The sequence below is a fragment of the Platichthys flesus genome, chromosome 23 (genome assembly GCF_949316205.1).
Source record: "Platichthys flesus chromosome 23, fPlaFle2.1, whole genome shotgun sequence".
Taxonomy (NCBI): domain Eukaryota; kingdom Metazoa; phylum Chordata; class Actinopteri; order Pleuronectiformes; family Pleuronectidae; genus Platichthys; species Platichthys flesus.
In genome coordinates this window covers 6,596,265-6,618,512 of record NC_084967.1, presented here as the reverse complement: position 1 = coordinate 6,618,512, position 22,248 = coordinate 6,596,265, and the positions used below count along the sequence as shown (strand labels likewise).

At 41.4% G+C, this 22,248-nt stretch overlaps 1 protein-coding gene across 5 annotated transcripts in view; it reads right to left on the bottom strand.

Moving 5' to 3' along the window:
- Nucleotides 1-2,022: 2,022 nt before the first annotated feature.
- Nucleotides 2,023-22,248, bottom strand: part of LOC133948655 (kinesin-like protein KIF21A) — a 33,137-nt gene continuing 12,911 nt past the window's right edge. Inside the window, exons 3-36 of one of the 5 annotated variants that reach the window (XM_062382562.1) lie at nt 21,567-21,749; nt 20,983-21,132; nt 20,316-20,450; nt 20,053-20,217; nt 19,580-19,695; nt 19,018-19,213; nt 18,752-18,941; nt 17,975-18,038; nt 17,607-17,810; nt 17,176-17,223; nt 16,187-16,247; nt 15,985-16,096; nt 15,694-15,882; nt 15,386-15,585; nt 15,181-15,288; nt 14,812-14,880; nt 14,562-14,707; nt 14,315-14,459; nt 13,982-14,176; nt 13,162-13,263; nt 12,455-12,620; nt 10,739-10,796; nt 9,799-9,853; nt 9,421-9,629; nt 9,096-9,269; nt 8,120-8,152; nt 7,861-7,997; nt 7,654-7,738; nt 7,449-7,538; nt 7,198-7,356; nt 6,984-7,101; nt 5,012-5,182; nt 4,670-4,869; nt 2,023-4,492 (exon numbers count right to left, since the gene is read on the bottom strand). In XM_062382562.1, coding sequence (XP_062238546.1) covers nt 4,435-4,492; nt 4,670-4,869; nt 5,012-5,182; nt 6,984-7,101; nt 7,198-7,356; nt 7,449-7,538; nt 7,654-7,738; nt 7,861-7,997; nt 8,120-8,152; nt 9,096-9,269; nt 9,421-9,629; nt 9,799-9,853; nt 10,739-10,796; nt 12,455-12,620; nt 13,162-13,263; nt 13,982-14,176; nt 14,315-14,459; nt 14,562-14,707; nt 14,812-14,880; nt 15,181-15,288; nt 15,386-15,585; nt 15,694-15,882; nt 15,985-16,096; nt 16,187-16,247; nt 17,176-17,223; nt 17,607-17,810; nt 17,975-18,038; nt 18,752-18,941; nt 19,018-19,213; nt 19,580-19,695; nt 20,053-20,217; nt 20,316-20,450; nt 20,983-21,132; nt 21,567-21,749 — 4,491 coding nt within the window. In that variant the 3' untranslated portion in view covers nt 2,023-4,434. Of the gene's footprint in view, nt 4,493-4,669; nt 4,870-5,011; nt 5,183-6,983; nt 7,102-7,197; nt 7,357-7,448; nt 7,539-7,653; nt 7,739-7,860; nt 7,998-8,119; nt 8,153-9,095; nt 9,270-9,420; nt 9,630-9,798; nt 9,854-10,738; nt 10,797-12,454; nt 12,621-13,161; nt 13,264-13,981; nt 14,177-14,314; nt 14,460-14,561; nt 14,708-14,811; nt 14,881-15,180; nt 15,289-15,385; nt 15,586-15,693; nt 15,883-15,984; nt 16,248-17,175; nt 17,224-17,606; nt 17,811-17,974; nt 18,039-18,751; nt 18,942-19,017; nt 19,214-19,579; nt 19,696-20,052; nt 20,218-20,315; nt 20,451-20,982; nt 21,133-21,566; nt 21,750-22,248 lie in introns of all 5 variants that reach the window. The other 4 variants (XM_062382564.1, XM_062382563.1, XM_062382560.1 and 1 more) reach the window with 4 other exon arrangements.

Here is a 22,248-nt window from a genome sequence, read left to right as displayed (position 1 = left end):
TCATATCTCTTCTCTCTTCCTTTGTTTCTTTTTCTAACTAAGCCACAACTTCCCCCATTATTTCTTCCCGGGTTAGTTTACATGTAATTGTAAAATACATACAATGCAAGAAGGATGTGCTTTTTTTCACACCTGGCAGGTTGAGGCGAATATATCTTGCTGATTGTTAGACAACAGAATAGCTTTGCCGCTGATTATGCTCATATTTATTTCATGATTTAATCCTCAGGTAAAAAAACAATGATTCTCAACAGCACTAACTAATGACAAAATGATAAAGGGAAAATAATACTGAGAGGATGCTGTGATACATACAGCACATAATTATGCCTACAACAAATAGTGAGAATAGCGAGCCAGGCACACTCACACACTCCTCAAAATTTGTCTCTCCCACCTATCTCATAAATTGTTTCTGTGACCATTAATTATATTTGGGGACCCTACATAGACTAACATTCATTTCCTGGAGATTAAATCATCACCACAACTGCAACTGCTATTTGCCTAACCCTATCCTTAGCCAAAACCTAATCTTAACCAAACAACACACACACACACACACACACACACACAAACACACACACAAGGCCATTTTAAGTAGAAATTAACCTGCATTGATTTTAATCTCATACACAGCAGCTGTAGAAATCCCATTATTCAGACAGTTAGATGTGAAACAAGAGCATTCGGTCGGGCCTGCACTTCACTGGTTTAGAAGAGGATATGTTTTCCGAACTTGTCATAGATTGAGCTACTATTAAACCAAAAGTGGAACCCTCGGCCCAGGCTGTCGGTCATCTGAGACGTCATTATTGATTCCTGGTGAAACTTGATCATCAGGGTTGTACACTATATATGTGCCGGTAATGTGGACGTCACTTGATTTTCCCCAACAGTAAAGATGGAAGGCAAGATTAGTGATAAAGAATGAAGAATCTTTACAAGGAACAAAAACAGGAACGAAAACATTACAATAATTGACAAAAAGGAGGAGACACGGAAGGATACACAAAAATAAATATAACTTTGTGTAGCAATGTTTTTTCTTTTCTTAGTTTCCTTGGATTAATGTGGCGACAACTCGTGGGCATCCTGACCCTAAGCTTTGGAACCACTGCATTAAGTAAGAAATATTGGAAAGTTAGCATATGAGGCTCTCACATTAGTGCCTTATGTATGAATCATATTGGCGTAGTTACAGCGAGGATCCATCAAACTGCTCAGAATGAGAAATAATAATTTCCTGGTCAAACCCAGGAGAGCGAACAAATAAGTTATGCCGAGTTAATTTGGTTGAAAGATGCAGTGTGGGAGTGCGGTATGTCATTGCAAAACACTTATTAGAACACAATAAAGTACAACAGAGGAGAAGTTGAACACAGAGCACATGAGGCGGTGTGATGCTGCCCTGAGTCAATACTCCACTCCTGCGAGGCCAATTAACACTCTGCTGCTCTCAATGCCGCTGAACATTAAATATTGATCCTTCCATCTCTGTTCACATTATCTTGTATCTTCAGGGGGATTTCTAACTCCCTTCTTTTTTTCTCCACCTCTCACTGTCTTTGCGCTCCGGAGTTGATCAAAGGACACAACTATGCCGAGATCAATAGCTTATGTAAATTGTGGTGATGTATTGTGGTCTAAGTAAGGGTCCTTTTTCCTCCTTTCACAGAAACTACAGAGTTGCTATAATAATTGTAGAGCAACGATTACTTTTATTTAGTTTTTTATCACAAAGCAATTTATTGCATAATTATAATATTAATAAGGGTTTCTACCATCTCCATATGATCAAGCTGCTTCATTAGATGTTTTGTCATCTATGGGCTGAGTTTTTGATGTGGATCCTAAAAAAAATTCCATTGGAAACACAATTGAAACGATTACAAACTTTGCCAGAATCTCAACATACAAGATGATGATTTAGCCAGCAGCGCATCACGTGCTGTAATACCTTACTACCACCATGTGGTCAGAAGCCATTAATACATGAAGAAAAGGAAGAGAAGTCGTAACGCTTGTAAAAACGGTTTATTTTAAAATCTATTTTCACACTGCATCTGATATTTCAAAAAAAACAGATTACATTGAAACAGAATCAGCAGGAACAAAACTGTATTTACACACAAGCCAAGATTTACAAATTTCAAAATAAGACATAACCGCAATCAAGGATCATTAATTTTCATCATGAATTAAGAATACTTGCAAGTTCTCACTGGGATACTTACTGTAACACGTTTCTACAGTCCTACAATTTAGTATTTACGACAGGCACTGGATAATTCACTTCTGATTATGGAGAAGCCCGTCCCATAATTTCTGTGATGTCTATGATGCATTGATACCAGAGGCATTGGATGGGAATGAGCTCCTGAATGATGAGGAAGACACAACAGCAAGAAGCAAAAATCAATAATCAATAATCAATGACAAAAAATAAATAAATAGTAGAGTTTCTTTTTTTTTTTTTACACTCAAGTTGAAAGACGGATGTTTTGAGCCGCTCAGCTGTTAGAGACACAAGGACAGCAGAGGTGAGCAGCCGCTGTACACGGACAGAACTTATCGCATCATTTGGATTAAAACACACACACAAACACACACATTTCACGGACAGATACTTTCACAAAATACAAATATCATACATACATGACATTTAGGAGTTACAAGGTGCTTGATTAAAACAACGCGAATGATTTCACTCACATTATTTAGATTTTTAACAGCTCCTCGTCAATCTACGTGATATATGAATCCAGCAAACATCTTCCTCAAAGCACCTGCTGCCATGGCTGTACTTCAGTTTTGAGAACTTCAGCAGGTAATCTTTATATTTGAAGAATCAAAACCCAGGAGGTGAGAGAATATGGGCTCCTGACGCACCTCCGAGACGCCAGATGGGAGTGAGCAGACGGGAGAGCACGGGAAAAGTAAACACTACTTAAACACATAAAAAAGGTACAAAAACTGTGTGTGCATCAACCAGAGAATACTGAGGAAAACAGTGTTTACCTTGCTCCGAGGTACAAAAGCTGGGGAAACACATTTGAAACTGGATGGAACTGCAACTATCTGCGTTTTAACGATAAGACAATTTGCAGATAAAAAGCCGGGGTTCACTGGGAAGTAGTTTTTCTTAGAAAACCCCAGACAGATCTTCCAGTCTTTTCTGTAGTCACTGCTTGGAAGCATGTAGGAATATTGCTTGACCATAAGACATTTTTATAGCGACCCTGTCAGTCAGCAGGTTAACACAGTGACTATGTTTTCATTGACACTAATAAGCTGATTATTATATTATTATAGTAATTACGACGTTGACATAATTACTAATTGAATATTCCATTTATATTATTGCTCTTGTTACAGAGCAGAGTCTGATTATGACTCATGTTTACTTTATGTCCACTACATCATGCATCTGACATTCCTGCCATTATTTTAAAACCCCTGCCTAAAGAAGTGTAATGGACTATGCAACCATATACCAAATACTATAAAGCGTCAACTTCTCCTCTTTTCAAAACTTCAAAAATGTGAACCCAGGACAAGCTTCATCAAGCAGCTTGTAACTACTATATGAGGGTGTCACAAATTATTAAACATGAAAACTCCAATAAGATGTTTTCCAGCGATAAAGACGTATAAATGTCTTTATAATGCGAGCAGTTAGAATACTTGTCCTAATCCGGTTATTGCTTATTCCCAGTATGACCTTAAAGGTAATTAAGAAATGCTGTTTACATATTAGTGTATCACTCCACTTTTACACCAAAAACACTAAGATCAGAATGTTTGTGTCCATAAACATGTCTACTGAGTTAACCCGGGTCAAAAAAAGAACTCTGATGTGGAAAATGTGAAAATTACCATTTTTGTAGATGTCATTTTTGTCCCACTTAGGGTTCATTATTCGGCAGTAACAGCTAAAGAACACATACAAATGTATATTCAGTAGTTATTTTGTCCTTGGTTACAGCGAATATACACACAAATAGACACCTGAAAATATGGGACAGACTCACTCTGCTGTTAAACAGATGATTCAAAAGCTTTTTCCAGCAGTCGCAGTTTTTTATGTGCAATAATTGGTGCAAGGAAACAGCAGCTGTGAAGAAAATTCAGTGTCAGAATAGACATTTATCCATGGTGTAGGAGAGGAATGTTGAAAACGGAGGACAGACTCCTGGATCAATTTGGACAGATCCATACATTGGTTTTCATTATCTTCTGTCACAGTTATGAAAGGTGCAGCTCACTGTGGCTGTCCTGTGATCCTCGAAGCTCTATCTTGACCTGAAAAAAATCACTTCCGTGACCCACTTTCGGCTCCAATCCACAGTTGCAGGCTTGATTTTGATGGGTGGGAGGCCAGCTGACATTACCCGCATGCAGGGCCATGTCTTGATTATCAGGAAGCAGATGTCAGTTGATTCCTTCCTCCAGAGATCCTTTAGCTTCCCAAATTTTCACTGTGCGGTCACTGTCACAAAAACAAAACAACAAACACCAAGTCATGAAAATCCTTGATGTCTTCAAAATGTTATTTCTTTTACAAGATTGAGCGTGTTTTGCTCCAGCCACAGCCCAGCATCATGACACACCTGAGAGTCATAAAGAAAGAAAGAAGCATTTCATATGAGCATGTTTGGTGACTCACTCAGAGGCAGTAAACAGTTGGCTGCTGTTGGTGGCCAGGCCATTAATGGGACTGTCGTGTCCCCGGACTTCGCCGAGGGGTGCTAGTGTGTTGGCGTGCCAGAGGCGCAGGAGACCTCCCCTGCATCCGCTGAGCAGCACCGGGGAGCCTGGCACCACGCCCAGAGCGCTAACCCAGTCTGCCTGAGCGCTGGCCGACTGCTGGAGGAAACAGCAGAGCACAGTTATTCAGGGGACATTTGGCTTTTTTTCATTTCTTTAGAAATCTGAATATATAAAAAGTTTTAAATCTGGGGACATCAAGCTTGATGGAGAGCGGATCTCCGAGGTTATATCAGTTTACCTGTAGCAGCTGTTTACTTGCTAAGTCCCACTTTTTGATGTAATAATCCCTGGAGCCACTGTAGAAGACATCTCTGTGCACGGCTAAGGACTCCACGCCATCCTGATGAGTGGGCTCAAACGTGTGGCTGGAGCTGATGCTGCCCTGAGCCCCTTCTGCCACCTCAAACATCTGGAGGAAGAAGCACATGTGCCCTCTATGCATAAGCTGTTTTTAGACATGAACTCCAGAAAATGTCCATAGGATGTGACCATTTTTCCTGAGGTAGCCTTCCAAATATGAAGAACGCAGCAACAGGAGAAGCATGCAGGAGGCAGAATATACAAGTATACATTTCGCTGCGGAAATCACAATGTTTTTGCTTAGGGCACACTGACACCGGCGTAGGCTCTTATCACATCTTCGTCTACAGCTCCTCTTTTTCAAACTGAGATAATTGTGTTCTTCCACATTTGCGTTAAAAACATTATCAACAGGCCCACTTGCCTTCTGTGAATTAGTAGGTGTTAATTTCAGAGGAGCAGACATAAGGGGACAGGGGGTCAATTCATCCACACACATAATAGACAAGACTAAATTTAAAATCTAAAAATTGGTTTGAAGTAGTGCTGTCAGTTTAACGCGTTATTAACGGCGTTAACGCAAACCCATTTTAACGCCGTCAATTGTTTTATCGCGAGATTAACGCAGAGCTGCAAACTCTCACGCTTTCGCCGTGTGACACACGCTTTTGCATGTTGGTGGTTGACTAAGTCACAATAATTTTTTAAAACATCATCGTATCAGGCCGTCATGAAGTACAAGGAGCGGGCGAGTGTGTGTCTGTGTGTGGTTCCAGATAGCGCACCGTAGCCCCGCCCCCTGCCCCCGCGCACTCGCTCAGGGAGACACAGTGAGATCAGAGCTGGTTCACGTGAGGCAGCCTCTCAGTGACTCACTGCTTCTTAACTATGAAAACAGTGAAAACACAGAGTTTCTCTGCGCCTCAGCTTCTCGATCAGAGCAGAAGCTGCAGTTGGTTTCTATCGAGCTTCAGTATCTGTGTTCGTATCCAGTCTGACCTGCTCTCGCTTTTTGTTTTAATATTTCGCCAACTAAAATATATATTTTTAAGCTACTAGGCTGCAGCTATATGTTTTTATTTATTTCAAAATAGGGTACTTCTTATTTCATAAATTTTCCACAAATATGGGGAGGACTCAAATAGCCCTACACAGTTCTGTGTTTAATTTGTTTCAAAGTAGCCGACACTTGCCTGTGTATTTTGTTTGTTTGTTATTTTGTTGCTTGTCTGTTTGAGAGGCCTGACTGCTATGTTCACAGCAAACTTGAAAAAAAGAAAATATTAAGCCATGGTTTAACTGCACTATAGGCAGAGTCCTTTTTTACCTGAAATGTGCACTTTATAATTTTATTTTGTACTGCCCTGTTTGGCAATGTTGTTTTTCAATAAAATAAAACATTTGCATAAAGCAAGCCAATCCACTTTCCATGTTGATAGAACATTAAAACCCCCAAAAAATTATGGAGAAAAAATTTATGAAGGTACATTAAGAATAGATTTTTCGCGATTAATTTTGAGTTAACTATGACACAAATGCGATTAATCGCGATTAAATATTTTAATCGTTTGACAGCACTAGTTTGAAGTTGAGAAAATACACTGAAATGAAAATATGTCCCATTAGAAAATGCCTACTAAAGGATGTATAAGGTTAACTGACCATCCCTTGCACCATCACTGTTCACCAGTGTGAAACCCAAACCTCTTGCTGTTAGTTTAACATACAGGCAATCTAACACTAATTCCTGATGGCAGCAGCTGAAAGTCATGGACGAAATGTATAATCACTGACAAACTTATATGGCTTTTTAAGGACTGGTTTGTGCTGAGGTTCCAGCACATTGTTTCTCATGAGATTAAAACCAGTAAATTTCAGTATACGTGATTGCTGCTGTGTGTGTCTCTTACTTTAACATGATGGTCTTTGGATCCAGTGAGCACAACATCCTGTCCATTACCCAACTTATCAACAGTCAGACACATGACAGGTCCCAAATGTCCAGTCAGCTTCCCTGTGGACACAAACCTGAAGAAAGAGAGGGGGGAACATGAGATTAATTTTGTCTGCTTCTCAGAAATTGTTTGCACAGACAAAACTAATCTAATCTGTGTTTAAACGTACTTGCGGAGGTCCCACATGCGTACAGAGTTGCCTGCAGCAGCATAAAGGAAGGAGCCGGACGGGTTGAGAGCGATCTGGTTGATCTGGCTCTCTCCTGGTGGGATGGTTAAACTCCTGACTGAGGAACAGGTGTCGCCTGGACCCACCTGGCCTGAGGACCTGACACAAACGCACATGTACAACAGATCAGCATTAGAGGCGCCACACTGTTCGAGCTGCATGGATGTTAAAACATGGGTGGGTGCTCTTACGTAAGCGTGCGAATACACTTGGCAGAATCCCGAATGTCCCAGACTTTGATGTAAGCAGTGGAAACAGTGAAGACGAGACTAGATGAGTACCTGAAATATAACGAAAAACTGGTTTAAATAAATAATGAAACCAAAGTACATTTAAGTGCATTTAGTTTTAGTAAATACTACGGTAACTGCAGTTTAGCTGGCTCTGTACTCGTACCTAACTGAGACAACACTGCTGGGATGATCTGCAAGAGACATGATCTCCTGACCAGTCACCAAGTTCCAGACTTTACATGTCCGATCTGAAAATACACACACACACACACACACACACACAAGCACAAACGCACCCATGTTAAATGTTGTTAAAACTTAAAGGAAGGTAATAATGTTTTCTGAGTTGGAAACAAATCATGGTTTTTACCTTTGGATCCTGTGAAGAGCAGATCATCAGTAGCATCCACACAGAGGACAGGCTTGGTGTGGCCCTCAGCTACGAACACACACTGAAGTTTGGCCCCCCGGCTGTTCTTAGAGGCCGTCATTGGGTTGATCACACCCCTACAATACAAATGATACAATTGAAACTGAACCCTATTCAGTTATTGTACATAAAACAATGCATTTAACTTTGTATTTAAAGTTAACATCGAATGAAATCAAATAAAAAGATGAGCTTATACCTATGGCCTTCAAATATAGGCGACTCTTCCAACCTGCAAAAATAGTTCAAATCAGAGATGTTAGGAGATTACACAATAGAAAAGTCTAATGTCATGTTTGCAACTCGGTGAGGCTGTACTCTTGTTAATGCTGCTAATGTAACTCTTACAATGACTATGCTAAGATGCAGTTTTTTGTCAGGGATAATGGATTATATAAAAACACAGCAGAAACTGATGGGGAAAGTTAGTAGTTTTGAATCTGCATCAGAATTAGAGTTTATCATGAGAGGGAAATTGACCTATCAAACCCCTGATGAAATGTTTTGATAAAAAGCCACCGTCATTCCTTCATTTTGCTGTAAAAACAGTTTATTGAATTTAACCCTAACCCTACTTCATGCATTTTAAATAGCTTTTTTCTTGTATAAGGTTTGCAGAAACATGCTCCTCCACTTATAAATTTTCAATAAAAAACAGACAATGGTGATAATAATACTAGTGCCGCTACAAAACGGGACAGTATGGTGCTATGTAGGTCCAAAGCATTTGGACATACTGAATGGAAGTAAATATTGAAATGATCTACTACATATCCCACTTCGAAGACTCATCTCAAACAATTTCCATGGCAAACCAGAGCTGTGACCACTTGACCACTAATTTAGACTTGAATGTAATGAGTGTACTGGTGTCTGACTCACATTCTCTATTTTTGTATCAACCAAGGAATGAGAAGTGTAAATCAACATTATTGACAAATAATTAAATTAACACCACAAATGTCAAACTAAAGGTGGCGCAAGAGAGAAAGTCATTAGAAAGTGCCTGTGTGAGTATAATGAATATGTGCGCCTTATTTAAAAGCGATCCATGTAGTAGTTGTCAAGGTGTTTTAGTCCAAACAGATGCAGTGACTAACGCAGTATCACGTCTCATGCATGACTATAATACAAACAGCGGTTATATTGATTACTGGTCATTTAAAATGACTTACAGTGTTTTGTAGTCGCTGCCTTTGGGTTTGGTTTCTGCCGTGCTGACAGGAGGTGTGTGTGCAGGTGCTGGGATGTGTGTTGCTGTCAATCCTTTGTCTGGCATCTTCCTTCGGTTGAGGGGTGAGCGCTCCAGCTGCCTCCTCTCAGTCCCTGTGGGCGACCTGGACCCAGATCTACAGTAACGGATAAAGGAATTTGCTCAAGGGTACTTTGGCAGGGTAGAATTGCTGAGTAAATAGTAAAGTAGATACAGCACATTTCAGAGTAGAGATCCTGAGCTATGGTATTTGTAAAATGTGGCGAAATCCTTCCTTTAACTCTTACATGCCAGCTGGCCTTGCAGACGGTGCAAATGGGGTGTGCTCGCGGTCAGGGGTTTGACCGCCCGCACGACCCTGCATGTCCGCCAGCCCTTCCAGACCCTCTGTAAGGGGCAGCAAGGGGGCTGAAAAGTCTCCGATGGGAGATTCATGGGACAGATCCCCACTGCTAGCGTAGAGCAGCTCCATCTGCGTAGTGGTCCGCCTGCGAGCCTAAGGGGAGCAGGGGACGTTTGAGCTGACTCACAAGTTTATGGACCAGTTAGTAATTATTCCAAATCCTAAAAATAAACACTGTGGAATGGCAAACAGGGACTAAACTGTTTTACCGAAAAGACATTCAACTTTAATCTCAAACCTGGAGAAACGCGCCTTACAGTACCTTATTCCTTGGTCTGGATTCACCACATAACTTCAACAGATCCGATGCAAGTGAACTGCAACATAGTCAGGAAATGTTATCCAGTTATGCTAACTCTTACAGAATTAAAAACAAAACCAAACAGCTTCCTCAGCACCCCTACTTGATTATAAGGCCCTTTAAATCACTTACAAATAATGGTCTGAAATCAGTAGATTGCAGATCTTTTATCCTCATATAACCCTACTCTCACTTTGAGATCATCTGGCATGACCCTTTCAACCATTCCAGATTCTCGGCTACAGACTAAAGGGAACGGAGCTTTTGAAATAAGAGCTCAGGGGCTCTGGGACACATGTGGAAATACGACAGGCCGAGTCAGTAGCTTCCTTTCAATGAAATATTTAAACATACTTTAAACGCACCGCATTCACAGATTTTCCCTTATTCTATCTCCTATTATTTTAATGGACGGTCATGCTTAGATTTCTAGCACATTTATTATTTTGTGACATTTTGAATAATTTATCTTTGAGAGACTGCTATTTAAATAAAGATACAATTATGAATTAATTCCAGTGGTTTGATCAGCTGTAAAATGGCAGGTCCTTTCGTGATGTTGTTATGTAATGTAGATCCTCTGTGAATGACATTAAACATTTATTGTCCTTAAGTTTTGCTCCATAACATCTTTTTAACCATGATGTTTTTCACTGTGAGAAAAAACTTTGTTCATGTATTAAACCATTATGAATCCACAGAAATACAGTACATGAAAGCCTAACAATACCATTTACTCCTTTAATATAACGTGGCTTTTTCACAGAACACATTCTGACTTAGCATAGCAGAGAAAGCTATGATAAAGTGTCCCAGCTGACTGAGCGGGCATGTGTAACAACACGCCTGAACTAGTTTCATTAATTTCACCCAAGGTTTTCCTGTACAAAATGGTATTTACCTGCCCTCTGTGGCTGGACTGGGCGTAGACTCATCACTACTGCTGTCATCTCCATTTTCTGCACCACGTGAAACGGAAACACACAAACACACAAATGCACAAGCACACGGTTCAAGGTTTTGGCAATATACAGTAATGCCACTCTGCAGCTACAATGCTGGAGTATTGCGGTTACAAAAAAACAAGATGGCGCTGAACAAAATGCTAAACTTGAGGCTTTACCAAGTTGTCAGCTGATATCGCCATCTCTACTGAAGACCAAAGGTTATATAAAACATCCACTGCAAGATGGCGTCCATCGAGGGTAAGGTATGGTTTTACACACACTTTTATTTGACCGTTGTGAGTGCACTATTGGGGTATTTTGAACGTCGCCATATTTATCTGGTGAACGCACTGATGCACTCAAAATGTGGAAGTACACGATCTGAGACACAGCATCTCTTATCTGCATAAAGGGATAATGGAAAAAGCAGAGAAGAGACAGATGGCTACAAACACATGAACGCAGACACACAAACTGTCATGTACACACAACTTCAATGTTCACTTCTGCTGCAGTGTGGGTTTTTACTGCTGTTCAGTTTTAGTAACAACAGCTTGATTAAATGGGACTGACTAGCAGATGGGGTCACGGAGGGAGGGGACTGAACACAACACGCCATGCACGTCACTGCATTACAGCATTACTTCTGCTTGGTTAGTTTAAAAAAAAAAAGAAGATGGATGATGCACACCACAAGATCCCTTCATCTACTGAAGAGACACAATTGATATTTGGCTTCTTTATCAAAGTTGCTCAATTTAAGAATAATCAAATGTCAAATGTCAAAGTGACATCTTGTACAAATAGATTTTTTTTGGTGCTTTTTTTGAAAGCAGATGAAAATGGTTGAGAACAGTATATATATATTTATGTCTAAATACATCAATTTGGTTGAAGAATAACAAGTACCTCTTAGGCATATCCTACTAATCTACTCAGTGCACTCAGGGACACTGGAAGTCAGTCAGAGTTGGTGGGTGCTGAGAGAAAGTAAATATATTAACATATAAAAAGCAGTGTTGCAACAAAATTCATGAGTTTTATATAAATTTGAATGGCCAATGAGTTTAGATGACTTGAACATTTCGCACAACAGCAGGGAGGAACAACTCTGCTTTAAGAATATTAAAGAATACAGATAGGTTTTTGAGACATGCCCAACCCACAATTAACCCATATGTTTTTGTTGCCTTGCAGCCCCACTTCCAGCATCCTCGAGTGCACGATCAAAATATTTCTATTTGACCAATTGGCTCAGTTACTCTATCTTTTTTCTCTCCTTTTGCGGGAGTAAATCCAGAATAGAAGTGTTGTGGTGTGCATGTGCCACGCTCTCTCTGAGACATTGTTACGTCTCTGTGCATCTCGTACTCACCTGGCGACAGGTAGCCTAACTCTGAGTTCACACCAAACACAACAGAAGAAACAAGCAGAAACCAAATCAAATTCCAACCCAAAGAATGGAAAAAAGGAGGCCATATTATTTATTTGAAAGGCTCAATGTGTTCCTACACAGAACATTTGGAGTGTATCAGTGACAAAGTGTCAAATCTCAGCAACGAAAATGGAGCCTGTAAAATAAATTGTAGCCACAAGATGAAAGAAAAGAGGTTGGAAAAGGTGATGTGCTCGTCATGCAGTCCAGTTTTGATGTGATCAGCGTTTCCCACCTTGCAGAGCACTGCCCAGCAGGGCGTCCAGCTCCGGGTTGATCTCAGCTTTCTCTTTCAACATGTGGAAGAGCAGCTGGTTTTGGGTGGCGCTGTTGATCTCCGTCTGCTTCAGCCTACCCTCCATGACCTTCAGCTGGGAATCCTTCTGCGCTGCCTGCAGACCCTGACGATGCACAAACACACAGTGGAGCACAGTTATTTTTCACTGCTTGCGTATCTTAAAAACAAAATGAAGGCTCCGCGTTCACCATTGTTGTTTTAATTACATCCACTGCTTCCGTTGATCCGGGCCATTGAACCACATTTCCGCACCGGAGCAATTAGGTATCATCAAATCTAATCTTATCTAATCTAATTGAAACCTTATTCAAACAAGTCGTTCGATTTAAGGTCTCATTGAACTCAAGCCTGAAGAAGTTGCTATGAGGAGAACGACAGATAAACATGTTGCCACGACAACCTGAGAATAAGCACTAGCTTTCAAATAAAATGTGGTACAGTTATAAAAAAAACGTGTGTATCATAAATAATAGAAAAAAAAGCAGGTTAGATTACAATGCTGTAGGTGAAGGTGCAAAACTCACAATGACTCATAAAAGGTCGAACTGAAGCTGTTTAAATAAGACTACCACAGACTGTACCTCTTGTCAGCACGTGAACACAGAGACACATGATTACAGTAAGTCAGTGAGAGGGGTAGCTACCTTATTGATGGCCATAGTCAGGAAATGGTCCAGTAGGAAGCGAGCCTCAGATAAATTACAGGAGCTGATCACAGCCGTGACGTCCACTGTGTCTCCTTCCTCCTGCAGCCCAGAGTAATAATAACTTAATCATTCAAATGTCACTGTAGAGTCACCAGACAATGCGTTTAGCTGCTGTGCAATTCTAATTTTCTATCTGTGCCATCTCAGTGTCTTCTCGAGAAATCTTGTTTTCACTGTATATTCAATTAAATTTTATATGTATTGCGCTCAGACATCATAACATACATTATCTCAAGGCAGAGGCCTTATAATATTTTAGAGAAACAGTTTACACAATGAGCAAGACTGCATTCTGTTTACATTGTATATACTATTTCTATTCTTTATATCTCCTTGTGTTTATAATGCATGTTTGCTATTTATTACTTTTTTGCTGACGTTTCTTATTTCATACTCTCCCCTTTGCAACTTTAACACAGCATATGTCCCTTAAGTGGGACTCATAAAGATGAGCTATTCGTCTTATTCATAGGAATAGTTTGAGATTTTCGAAAAATCCACAAAATAATTTGAGACTACTGTAATATTTCCAAGTTACATATAAGGCTACCAGCAGATATATTGTCCTGTATGAATACAACCAATTCTGAACCATATTTTCAGTCATACCAACATTTAGGGTTACAGTACATTTTTTCTCTATATTATTATTAAAATTCTTTAATACTTTTATATTGCACAGAGTTGATGGCCTTTTAGTTATAAAGTATCATGAGTTCCAAGGATGAATCGGACATATCTCCTGATGTTCTCTCACTTTGGCCTCCTCCATCTGCATGATGTTGGCCTGGCATTCGGCGATGCTGTCGTTGATGTAGTCGATGTTGGCGCTCAGAGACTCCAGCTCCTCGTTCATGGAGGCCAGGGAGCGGTCAGCGTCTGCACCATCCACCGTCATCTTCTCTCTCTTTCTGGACACTCGCTCCCTCCTTCTGGTCAGCTCCTCACGTTGCTGCGATGGTAGGGGAGTTAACGGAGAGGAAGAGGGGGAACAAAACGGAATTGATTTCTTTTCCAGGACAGGACACAACTAAATTCTTCCTTAATAGGCTTGTTTTCTTTGTTCATGTCCATGATAACTCAGCGTTACCTTTAGTAGGCGATTCATCTCTATCTCCATGTTAGAGATGGTCATCCTCTGCATGATGATGTCACTGACACGTCTCTCTAGTGACTGCCATTTGGTCCTTGCTGTCCTGTTCAGGTAGATACTTCCCATCCGAACTGGGGAACTCCTTAAGAAGAAAACATTGCAGATTTATATTAAAATACACACTTGACTGTTTTAAACACACCACCTCACACATACTGTTCACGGATCACATCTGATGTTATACCTGGCTCCGTTGGATTGTGACGCTCCGGAGGTCTGCAGCCTCCCCTGTGTGGCTCGATGTGACGGCTCCTGCGGAGGCTCATGTGAGTTCACCTTCCTGGTTACCTTTCCAGACACAGGCCTCACCTGCCGCCTGAGAGCTGTTACCTGACAGGGATCAATAAACAGTCACTAATTCTGAAAATGGAAGTATACACAAAATAAATACATTATCCAGAGATTAATTTCCAAACCATTCCTGAGTGTCTTACCTCCTCGTTCTTCCTGCGCAGAATCAACTCCTGTTGTCTCTTCTGCGCCTCCAGTTGCCTCAGTTGGAGCTGTGTGGAAAAATTAAATATGAAGACGAAACTTGATTCATGGTCATTTTTTATTTTGAGCCTCTGATCATCATCAACAAAACAACTTTTCTACTTTCCAAAAAGTATCAAATTGTAAATATTTTTCCCTGAGACAAACATAATTGAATGGGTTTTTCCAGCCTAGAAAGTTGAAGATGAGGATGATTTAGTTTGAATAAACTTCTGCATATCAGTTACATAAATGATTTGGCATGAAAATTTAAGTAATGATACAATTAGAAATAAAAAGGTCTGAGAGAGTGTTTCCATCCCTCCTACCTCTGCTCTGCGCTGGTCTTTCTTTAGAGTGGCAATCTCCCTGTTCCTCCTGCACTCTGAGGCCCTGTTCCTCTCCTGCTGCTCCTTCATCTGACGCATCAGCACCACCTGGTGGACACATACACACACACAATGTGGCAGGAGATAAAATCAGCTCTGAAACAAGACAGTAAAAAATAAGAGGCTGTTATATATAAAAACGTACCTTGGTCTTCTTCATCTCGGTCACGTCCTGCTGTAGTTTCCTGAGCTGCTTCTCATACTGCGACTGGTTCTTCAGCAGCCGAGCATGCTCCTTCTGAGCCGACTGGAGCTTCTGCAGCTCTTTGTTCATGGAGCTCAGCCTCTTCTCGTACTCTGTTTTTATTTTCTTGGCCTTCTCCTCGGTACCCGACTCCACCGAACCTGCAGAGTATCAAAGGGAAAGATGAAGTGACTTTTAATTTGAATTGATTGTGTATTTAGGTGCCAATTACAGTTAAAGTCGAGTATCTAAGTGAACGCGTGTCTTACCCATGTTGTGCAGCACCTTGTCCCGCTCCAGCTGCGTGTCTCTGATCTTGTTCTGCAGCATCGTCAGCTTCTGCTCGTACTGCTGTTTGAGCGTGTGCAGTCGCCGCTGGCTGTTCTCCAGCTCGTCGATGAGCTTTTGCTTGATGGCGATTTCGCAGGTGATGTTGGCCAGGTCGGCCTGGACGTTTTCTGCACACAAACACACACCCTTAGAGCTTGATGCCTTTTCCGTCCCGTTCCTATAAAGTTCCTATTAAGAAAAGAGGCCGTACATCATGACTATATGTTTACCTTTCTCCTCCAGCTCCTCAGAGTCAGACTCATCGGAGGTCTCATCTCCCGCCATCTCAAAGTCCTCCTCCTCTCCGTCGGCCTCCTCACCATCTTCGTGATCGCTGCCCTCCTTGTGACGTAACGGTACACACAGGATGAGGACAACAATATAAACACAGAGTAATGTGTTATTAACTATAATCTTTCTTTTGCCACTCACCACCTCTGCCTCCTCATTTCCCTGCTCCTGGTCATTGTCGGGGCCTTCTTCTTTGATGACGCTGAAGGAGGAAACAAATAGAAGCATTAATGCTGAAGGTCTGACTTAGATTAACAGCATTTTAAATATAACAATGGGTAAAGGTCACATGCAAATGATGATACACTTCACTGGATCAGGAGCAATGACGATTAATGACTGATTTCACTGTGATGCATTTGGAGGAAGATTAATGATACACAAGGAAGAATAACAGGATTAAATGATGATGATTCACTGTAATTACAAACTAAGTTCACTGTAAGAAGTTCTACCACACACTGCTAAGATCTGTTGACCAAATACATTAGATATGACTTAAAAAACTGTCAGTTCTTTCCCCGAATCCACTCAATTTAAAAAAAATTGACAAGGACGCTGGAAGTGAGGGGCTGAGGTGGCTGCAGATTTTCCTAATCTTTTATTACATTTTAGAACATTCTATGTATTTTCAGTGGAGCCCATTGAGTGCACAATTGTGAACTGTTGAGTGTGAATTGAGTGTGGATTTGTTTTTGGTAGAAGTGGGTGGAATGCGTCTCAAATAGTCAAGTCTGCTGATTGTTTGCTTTTCTAAAGCTGGTATAATTTGTTGTTGGTCATTCAAATCAATAGGAAAAGACATTATACTGTATTGATCTCAGCACCCCCCCAACTCTGCCTGGCTTCCAGCTTCCCTTGTTAGTGATAATATCTGATCAGTATCTCACAGTGTGCGATAAAAACAGGGGGTTAAAAGGAAAAAGGTAGAGTTTGGGTTAGAGATCTGCATCCCCCCAGGAGTGAAACAAGTTAGAGATTAGTTCATCTTGGAGAAACAACTGAAATCCTTTCAACCACTTGGTACATTTCAAAGACATGAAATGCACCGCTGGTCCAAACCAACAGGTGGTTAAATGGATTTCAGATTATGTGTATTTGACCCAATCCTGGATGAGGCCGTGGCAAACCTGGCGGGTTCAACATCTTGGCGGTGATGCTCTTCCTGTCGCCTCAGCCTTCAGAGAGGGATGAGGCGGATGAGGAGGATGAGGTGTAGAGGAGAGGAGGAGGTAGAAGTGGGGAAGACGGGTTCGTGGAAGATGACGGAGCAAGTGAGGGCATATTGCAAGATGGGAGAGAGGCAGTGAGTGAAATAGAGCGCAAGAGAAGTGCAGTGCGTTCAAATGACGACGTCTGTGTGCGGAGATGTAGATGACAAAGACAGGTTTCACAGATTTAGACCCGAAAACTTACAAACATCAAGACCCTGGCATTTTAGTTTCAATGATTGTGTCATTCTGATTCCCCTCCATATAATGTTATAAGCCTTATTGCAAGTGTGTTTTTGGAAGCGCTAATAAGACCACTGCAATGAATTTCATATCAAACTACACAATACCTTTTCTTCTTCTTCCTCTCCTTCTTCTTGAGTTTCTCCAAGTCCTTCTTGGCCATCATGATGACGTCGCTGGCCTCGTTCTCAGGGGCAAGCATTGCCGAGGAGAAGGAGCCGGGGCCTCCGTACAGCGAGGAGCGAGTGGAGGCTCGGGACAGGTTCTTCCTGAGATTCTCGTTCACGGCCTCGCTTTCAAGAAGTTTAGCTCTGAGGGAGGCAACATTTTTTCATCAATAAGCTATTCCAGTACAATCAAACAGCAACTATGCCTGTAGAGGTTAAAATTAAGAAATCAGTCAGTTGTGTTGCCACTTGTTTTTAATGATGCTAAAGATAAAAATTCTAAATTAAAACAATGTCAGGATACATACCTGAGATCCTCAATTTCTTTGATGTAATTTTGAATCATGTTTCCGATTTCTTCATTACCTTCACCTAAAAACAGAAGCATCACTTTAGCTTTATTCAATCAATATAATATTTTTCGTACAGCCCATGCTCACAAGTCACAATTTGCCATATTTATTAAGGACTATGTAAACTTGATTTGTAGAATAAACAGTAGCCACAAATAAGTGTTTTTTATTCTTTCAGTCGAAGGACACTGGAGTACGACAAGATCATGGTTGACTCCTGTTTAAACAGTACACATAAAACATAAATCAGTGTTAGAAAATAAATATTAGGTTCACAATTAAGAAAGGTTTATGTCCAAAGTCTGGACCAAGGACAAAGGAAATATAATAAATAAATATATCAAAAACAAAAAACAGCATTTTTTCAATGTTTCATTCCGGTGTCAGGTAAAAAATAAAATCTCATTGCTGTCATGGAAACTAAAAGTGTGAATGTTGAGGAATCACCTGTAAATGCAGCAATAACAACAACTACCCTCTGTAAAAATGATACATCTTATCATCGTGGGTGATTCTCCAGAATAAGCAACAAAACTAGCTGTCTCAAAAGGTTATCTGTAATGTTATATACCTGGCAGAAGTGAGTTAGGTCAAGAAACGAAGAACTACCATGTATAATTAAATAAAGACATAAAGCTTTTTAAAATCTAGTTGCGACTTATTTCCCTAACTCTACTGCCCAGCTACAGTGGTATATATGGAAAAGTGCTTTTTGGATCTGCTGTTGCCCACCTCCTTTAGCCAGAGCCTGGTTGGCGTGGTCACTGAGGATCTGTGTGAGTCGGGCCTTCTGAGCGTCGATGGTCTCCTGCATGGCCTTCACCCTCACCCTCAGGTGGTTGTTCTCTGTCTGCAGCATTGAGTTCTCATGGACCAAGTCGTTGATGCCCTCCATCCCATCTTCACCCACCATTCGCTTTCCCTGGGACCCACACAGGCAAGTTAATATCATTATTATTTTTCATTTCTTTGTCCAGCCTCTATTCGCGTGCTCTTACTGTCTTGTACTCCATCAGCTCAATCTGCAGCCGGGCTATCTCGGTCCTCAGAGCACTGATCTGCTGGCTGGCTTTGTCCTGGTTCACCATCACTTTGTTCTTGATGTTCCGTGCCCGGTTAGCATACTTCAGGGTGTTCAACGTCTCCATGAAGTCCCGATCCGACGGGCTTATGCAGGCGATCATCACAGTTTGACTGGGGAACACAGGGACGAGAAACGATGATCAGTCCCAGGGGATCATTATGACATTTTATGACTGAATAAAACAACTCAACAGGTTTACAGGGCAAATCTACCATGCTCAAATTTGAAATCATAATTTTATATATCAGTGCCATAACTAGGCATTTTAAGATTGCTTAATAATGTAAGTATTAACCATTTTCGCAACATTTTCCATATAATGTAAGAAATTATACTGTTGGTAATGCCCAATTACATAAGGAGTAATTAGGCAACTACTTTGTCCAAAAGAAGATTTCGATGTCAGATAGATATTAGAACATCTCTCTTTTCCATGGTCTGACAGTATTTCATATATTCTTGTAACATTCACAGACCTGTTTCCACCGAGCGAGTCCTGCAGCAGCCGTGTCAGTTTGGAGTCTCTGTAAGGCACATGAGTGGAGCGTTTACTCCTGTCTCCCAGAGCGCTGATGACGTTTCCCAGGGCGAGCTGGTGTCACAGACGACAGAAACGCAAGGAGGAATGAGCGTTAGATAAGGTTTTTCAACACATCAGCACTTGCAATTGAAAGGTTGTTAGAGAGAATGTCTAGACTGGCAAAAATAGAAAATAAAACAACGCTTGTGTATATAAAAAGAAAAAATAGTGTAGTCCATGTTTTGGCCACCTGGGGGCTCTAATGCTCCATGAAAAAAATCACCATGTCAGTGAACACTTATAATGCAATTCAATAATGACAGGTTTCAATCATTATAACCCCAGTAAGGGATAACTTTCTGATCGTTAATGTATCATTACAACCCTAAATTCTCATTTCGGAACTAGACGCTCTCTCAGCCCCCTCACCAGCCCACAGTTGATGGAGATGCCCTCTTTGGCTCGGTCTCCTGTGGCTCCGGTTCTCTTCAGTCTCTCAGAGCCAGCCAAGTCCACAAAGTGGAATTTTGCCGTCAGCGTCTCAAACTCATTGATATCTGAGTCGTTAGCTAGACGATTGTCCGTCACGTTATCCTGCAAATACAATAACTTAAACATTAATAACAATAATAACTGGTACATCTGATGCCCCTTGTTAGACAATGCTCACTGCTGTGTTTCAGAGCACTTACGTCATTATCTGGAGAGCAGACTCGGACTTGGCACAGGTGGATGGTGAAGATGGCGTGTGAGCGTGAACTCTGGACGTTCATCTGGGTGCTGGCGGTGGTTCGACACAGAGCGCCCAGCTTCAGACACTGAATCATCTGTTCGACGAGAGATGGAGGGGAGAAATAAATGATGACAAAAAGTTGATTATCATCTCAGGGGTATTTTTGGTTTGAGTTTTAACCTTCTCAGGAAATCTGTAACATGATATTAGGATAGAAACTGATGCATATAGAGGTTTAATTTACAACAAACACAGGGACAAAGAGAGAAGAATATTAAATTGTCCCATCACAGGATAAATCACAGATCTTGTTATAATCAACTTTCATAAGGCCTATTTCTTCAGCAGAAACGTACAGAAGTAAAACAGATTGAGGCTTGTGGATTATCTGAATGGTTCCCTGTGGATAAGGGAAATTGTTTTTATCTGTGAATAAATTACTAAATTATTTCTCAATGCTGCGAACAAACCTTTAGATTCAATTCTCTGCCACAATATTAGGGTGGAGTCAGAAAAATAGGACATAAAATAATATAGTATAAAATATAATGCCATAGTAAATATAAAAATTTGGTATTGGTCCGATATATAACTGCTACGGGGACGTGGTCGGTACTAAAGCTGACCTCAGCTGCAGAGGTCACGGTGCGGGTCGTGACCCCAACGGTGTAGATGCCCCCGTTGGCGTCCTCATGGATTTTGACATTGGACCTCTGCTTCCGCGCCTCGATGTCTCGAGTGGAGTCGAACAAGTCCAGCACCTCTTCATTGTACAGCTGGAGAAAGAAAAAACACAGACAGTTGTTAGTGAACACAGGATGGTGCAGGGAAACTCATTAACTGCTACGTCATCAATACTATCATTGGTCTGTCGTTTACTGTCATCGCTTCCCTGCCTCGTCTTCTTCTCCCTCAGCTGCTTCCTCACCAGCTGCTGACAGCCACAGTTAAAAATAAAGGTGGGACCCGGACCCTGCAGACACAGACTAATGACAGCTTAATGGCTGCAGGGTCACTTTAACCACCTGAACCGTTCACCCTCCAGCAACCTTTGACCTCTTACTGCCTGCATGTTCTGGATCCATCAAGCTAATGGAGCTTGAGTCAATTGGATGTTTACGTTTAGTCTGATGAATGCACCTTCATTTCAAGGTTTAAATCTCATGAGCTAATCAGACTTTCCGCTTGTGTGTTTTTTCATTTTCTGCACCTCTAGGAACTGCGCGTTGATCTTGAACTCGGGCACCGGCTTGCCCTGCTCGGTGGCGGCCTGTCTGCGCTCCTCAATCCCCTTGAACAGGTGGTTGACGGCCCGGGGAATGATACCAGGGTCGTCCTCGTCGATGTTGACGTTGAAGCCGGTTCCCATGGTGTAGGTCTTCCCCGAACCTGTCTGGATGCAGGGAGGAAGACAAGACACATGTGACATCACAGAATAGGGATAAAGTGTCTTCCTGATCTTATCATGTGCGTTTCTTGTGAAATTTCATCTGTGTGTCCGTGTTGTGTTTCTGCACTCAACGGTATGGCATCATTGAAGGAAGGGGTAGGGGAGCAGCTCTGAGTAGTTTAGGGGGGTCAGAGGGGACCAGTTTGTTACCATGGTGTGGTCGCCATTGTAGCAAAAAGAGGAATGCAACATTGAACTCCGATCCACGAATCACTCCACTCCTCCCCGCTGAAACGCCTGAAAGACAGCTTGGCAGGAGTGTGTGTGTGTGTGTGTGTGTGTGTGTGAATGTTAATGTGTGTGTTTTTTCTTCTTTATTGAATGAGATTGCACATGTGTGATCATCTGTCCGCACATACTTCTGTCATGCATGTGTGTGTGTGGCCTCCACTGCACACCGTGAAAGGCTCTTTGACAGGAACACAACGGCGGCAGGGACAAT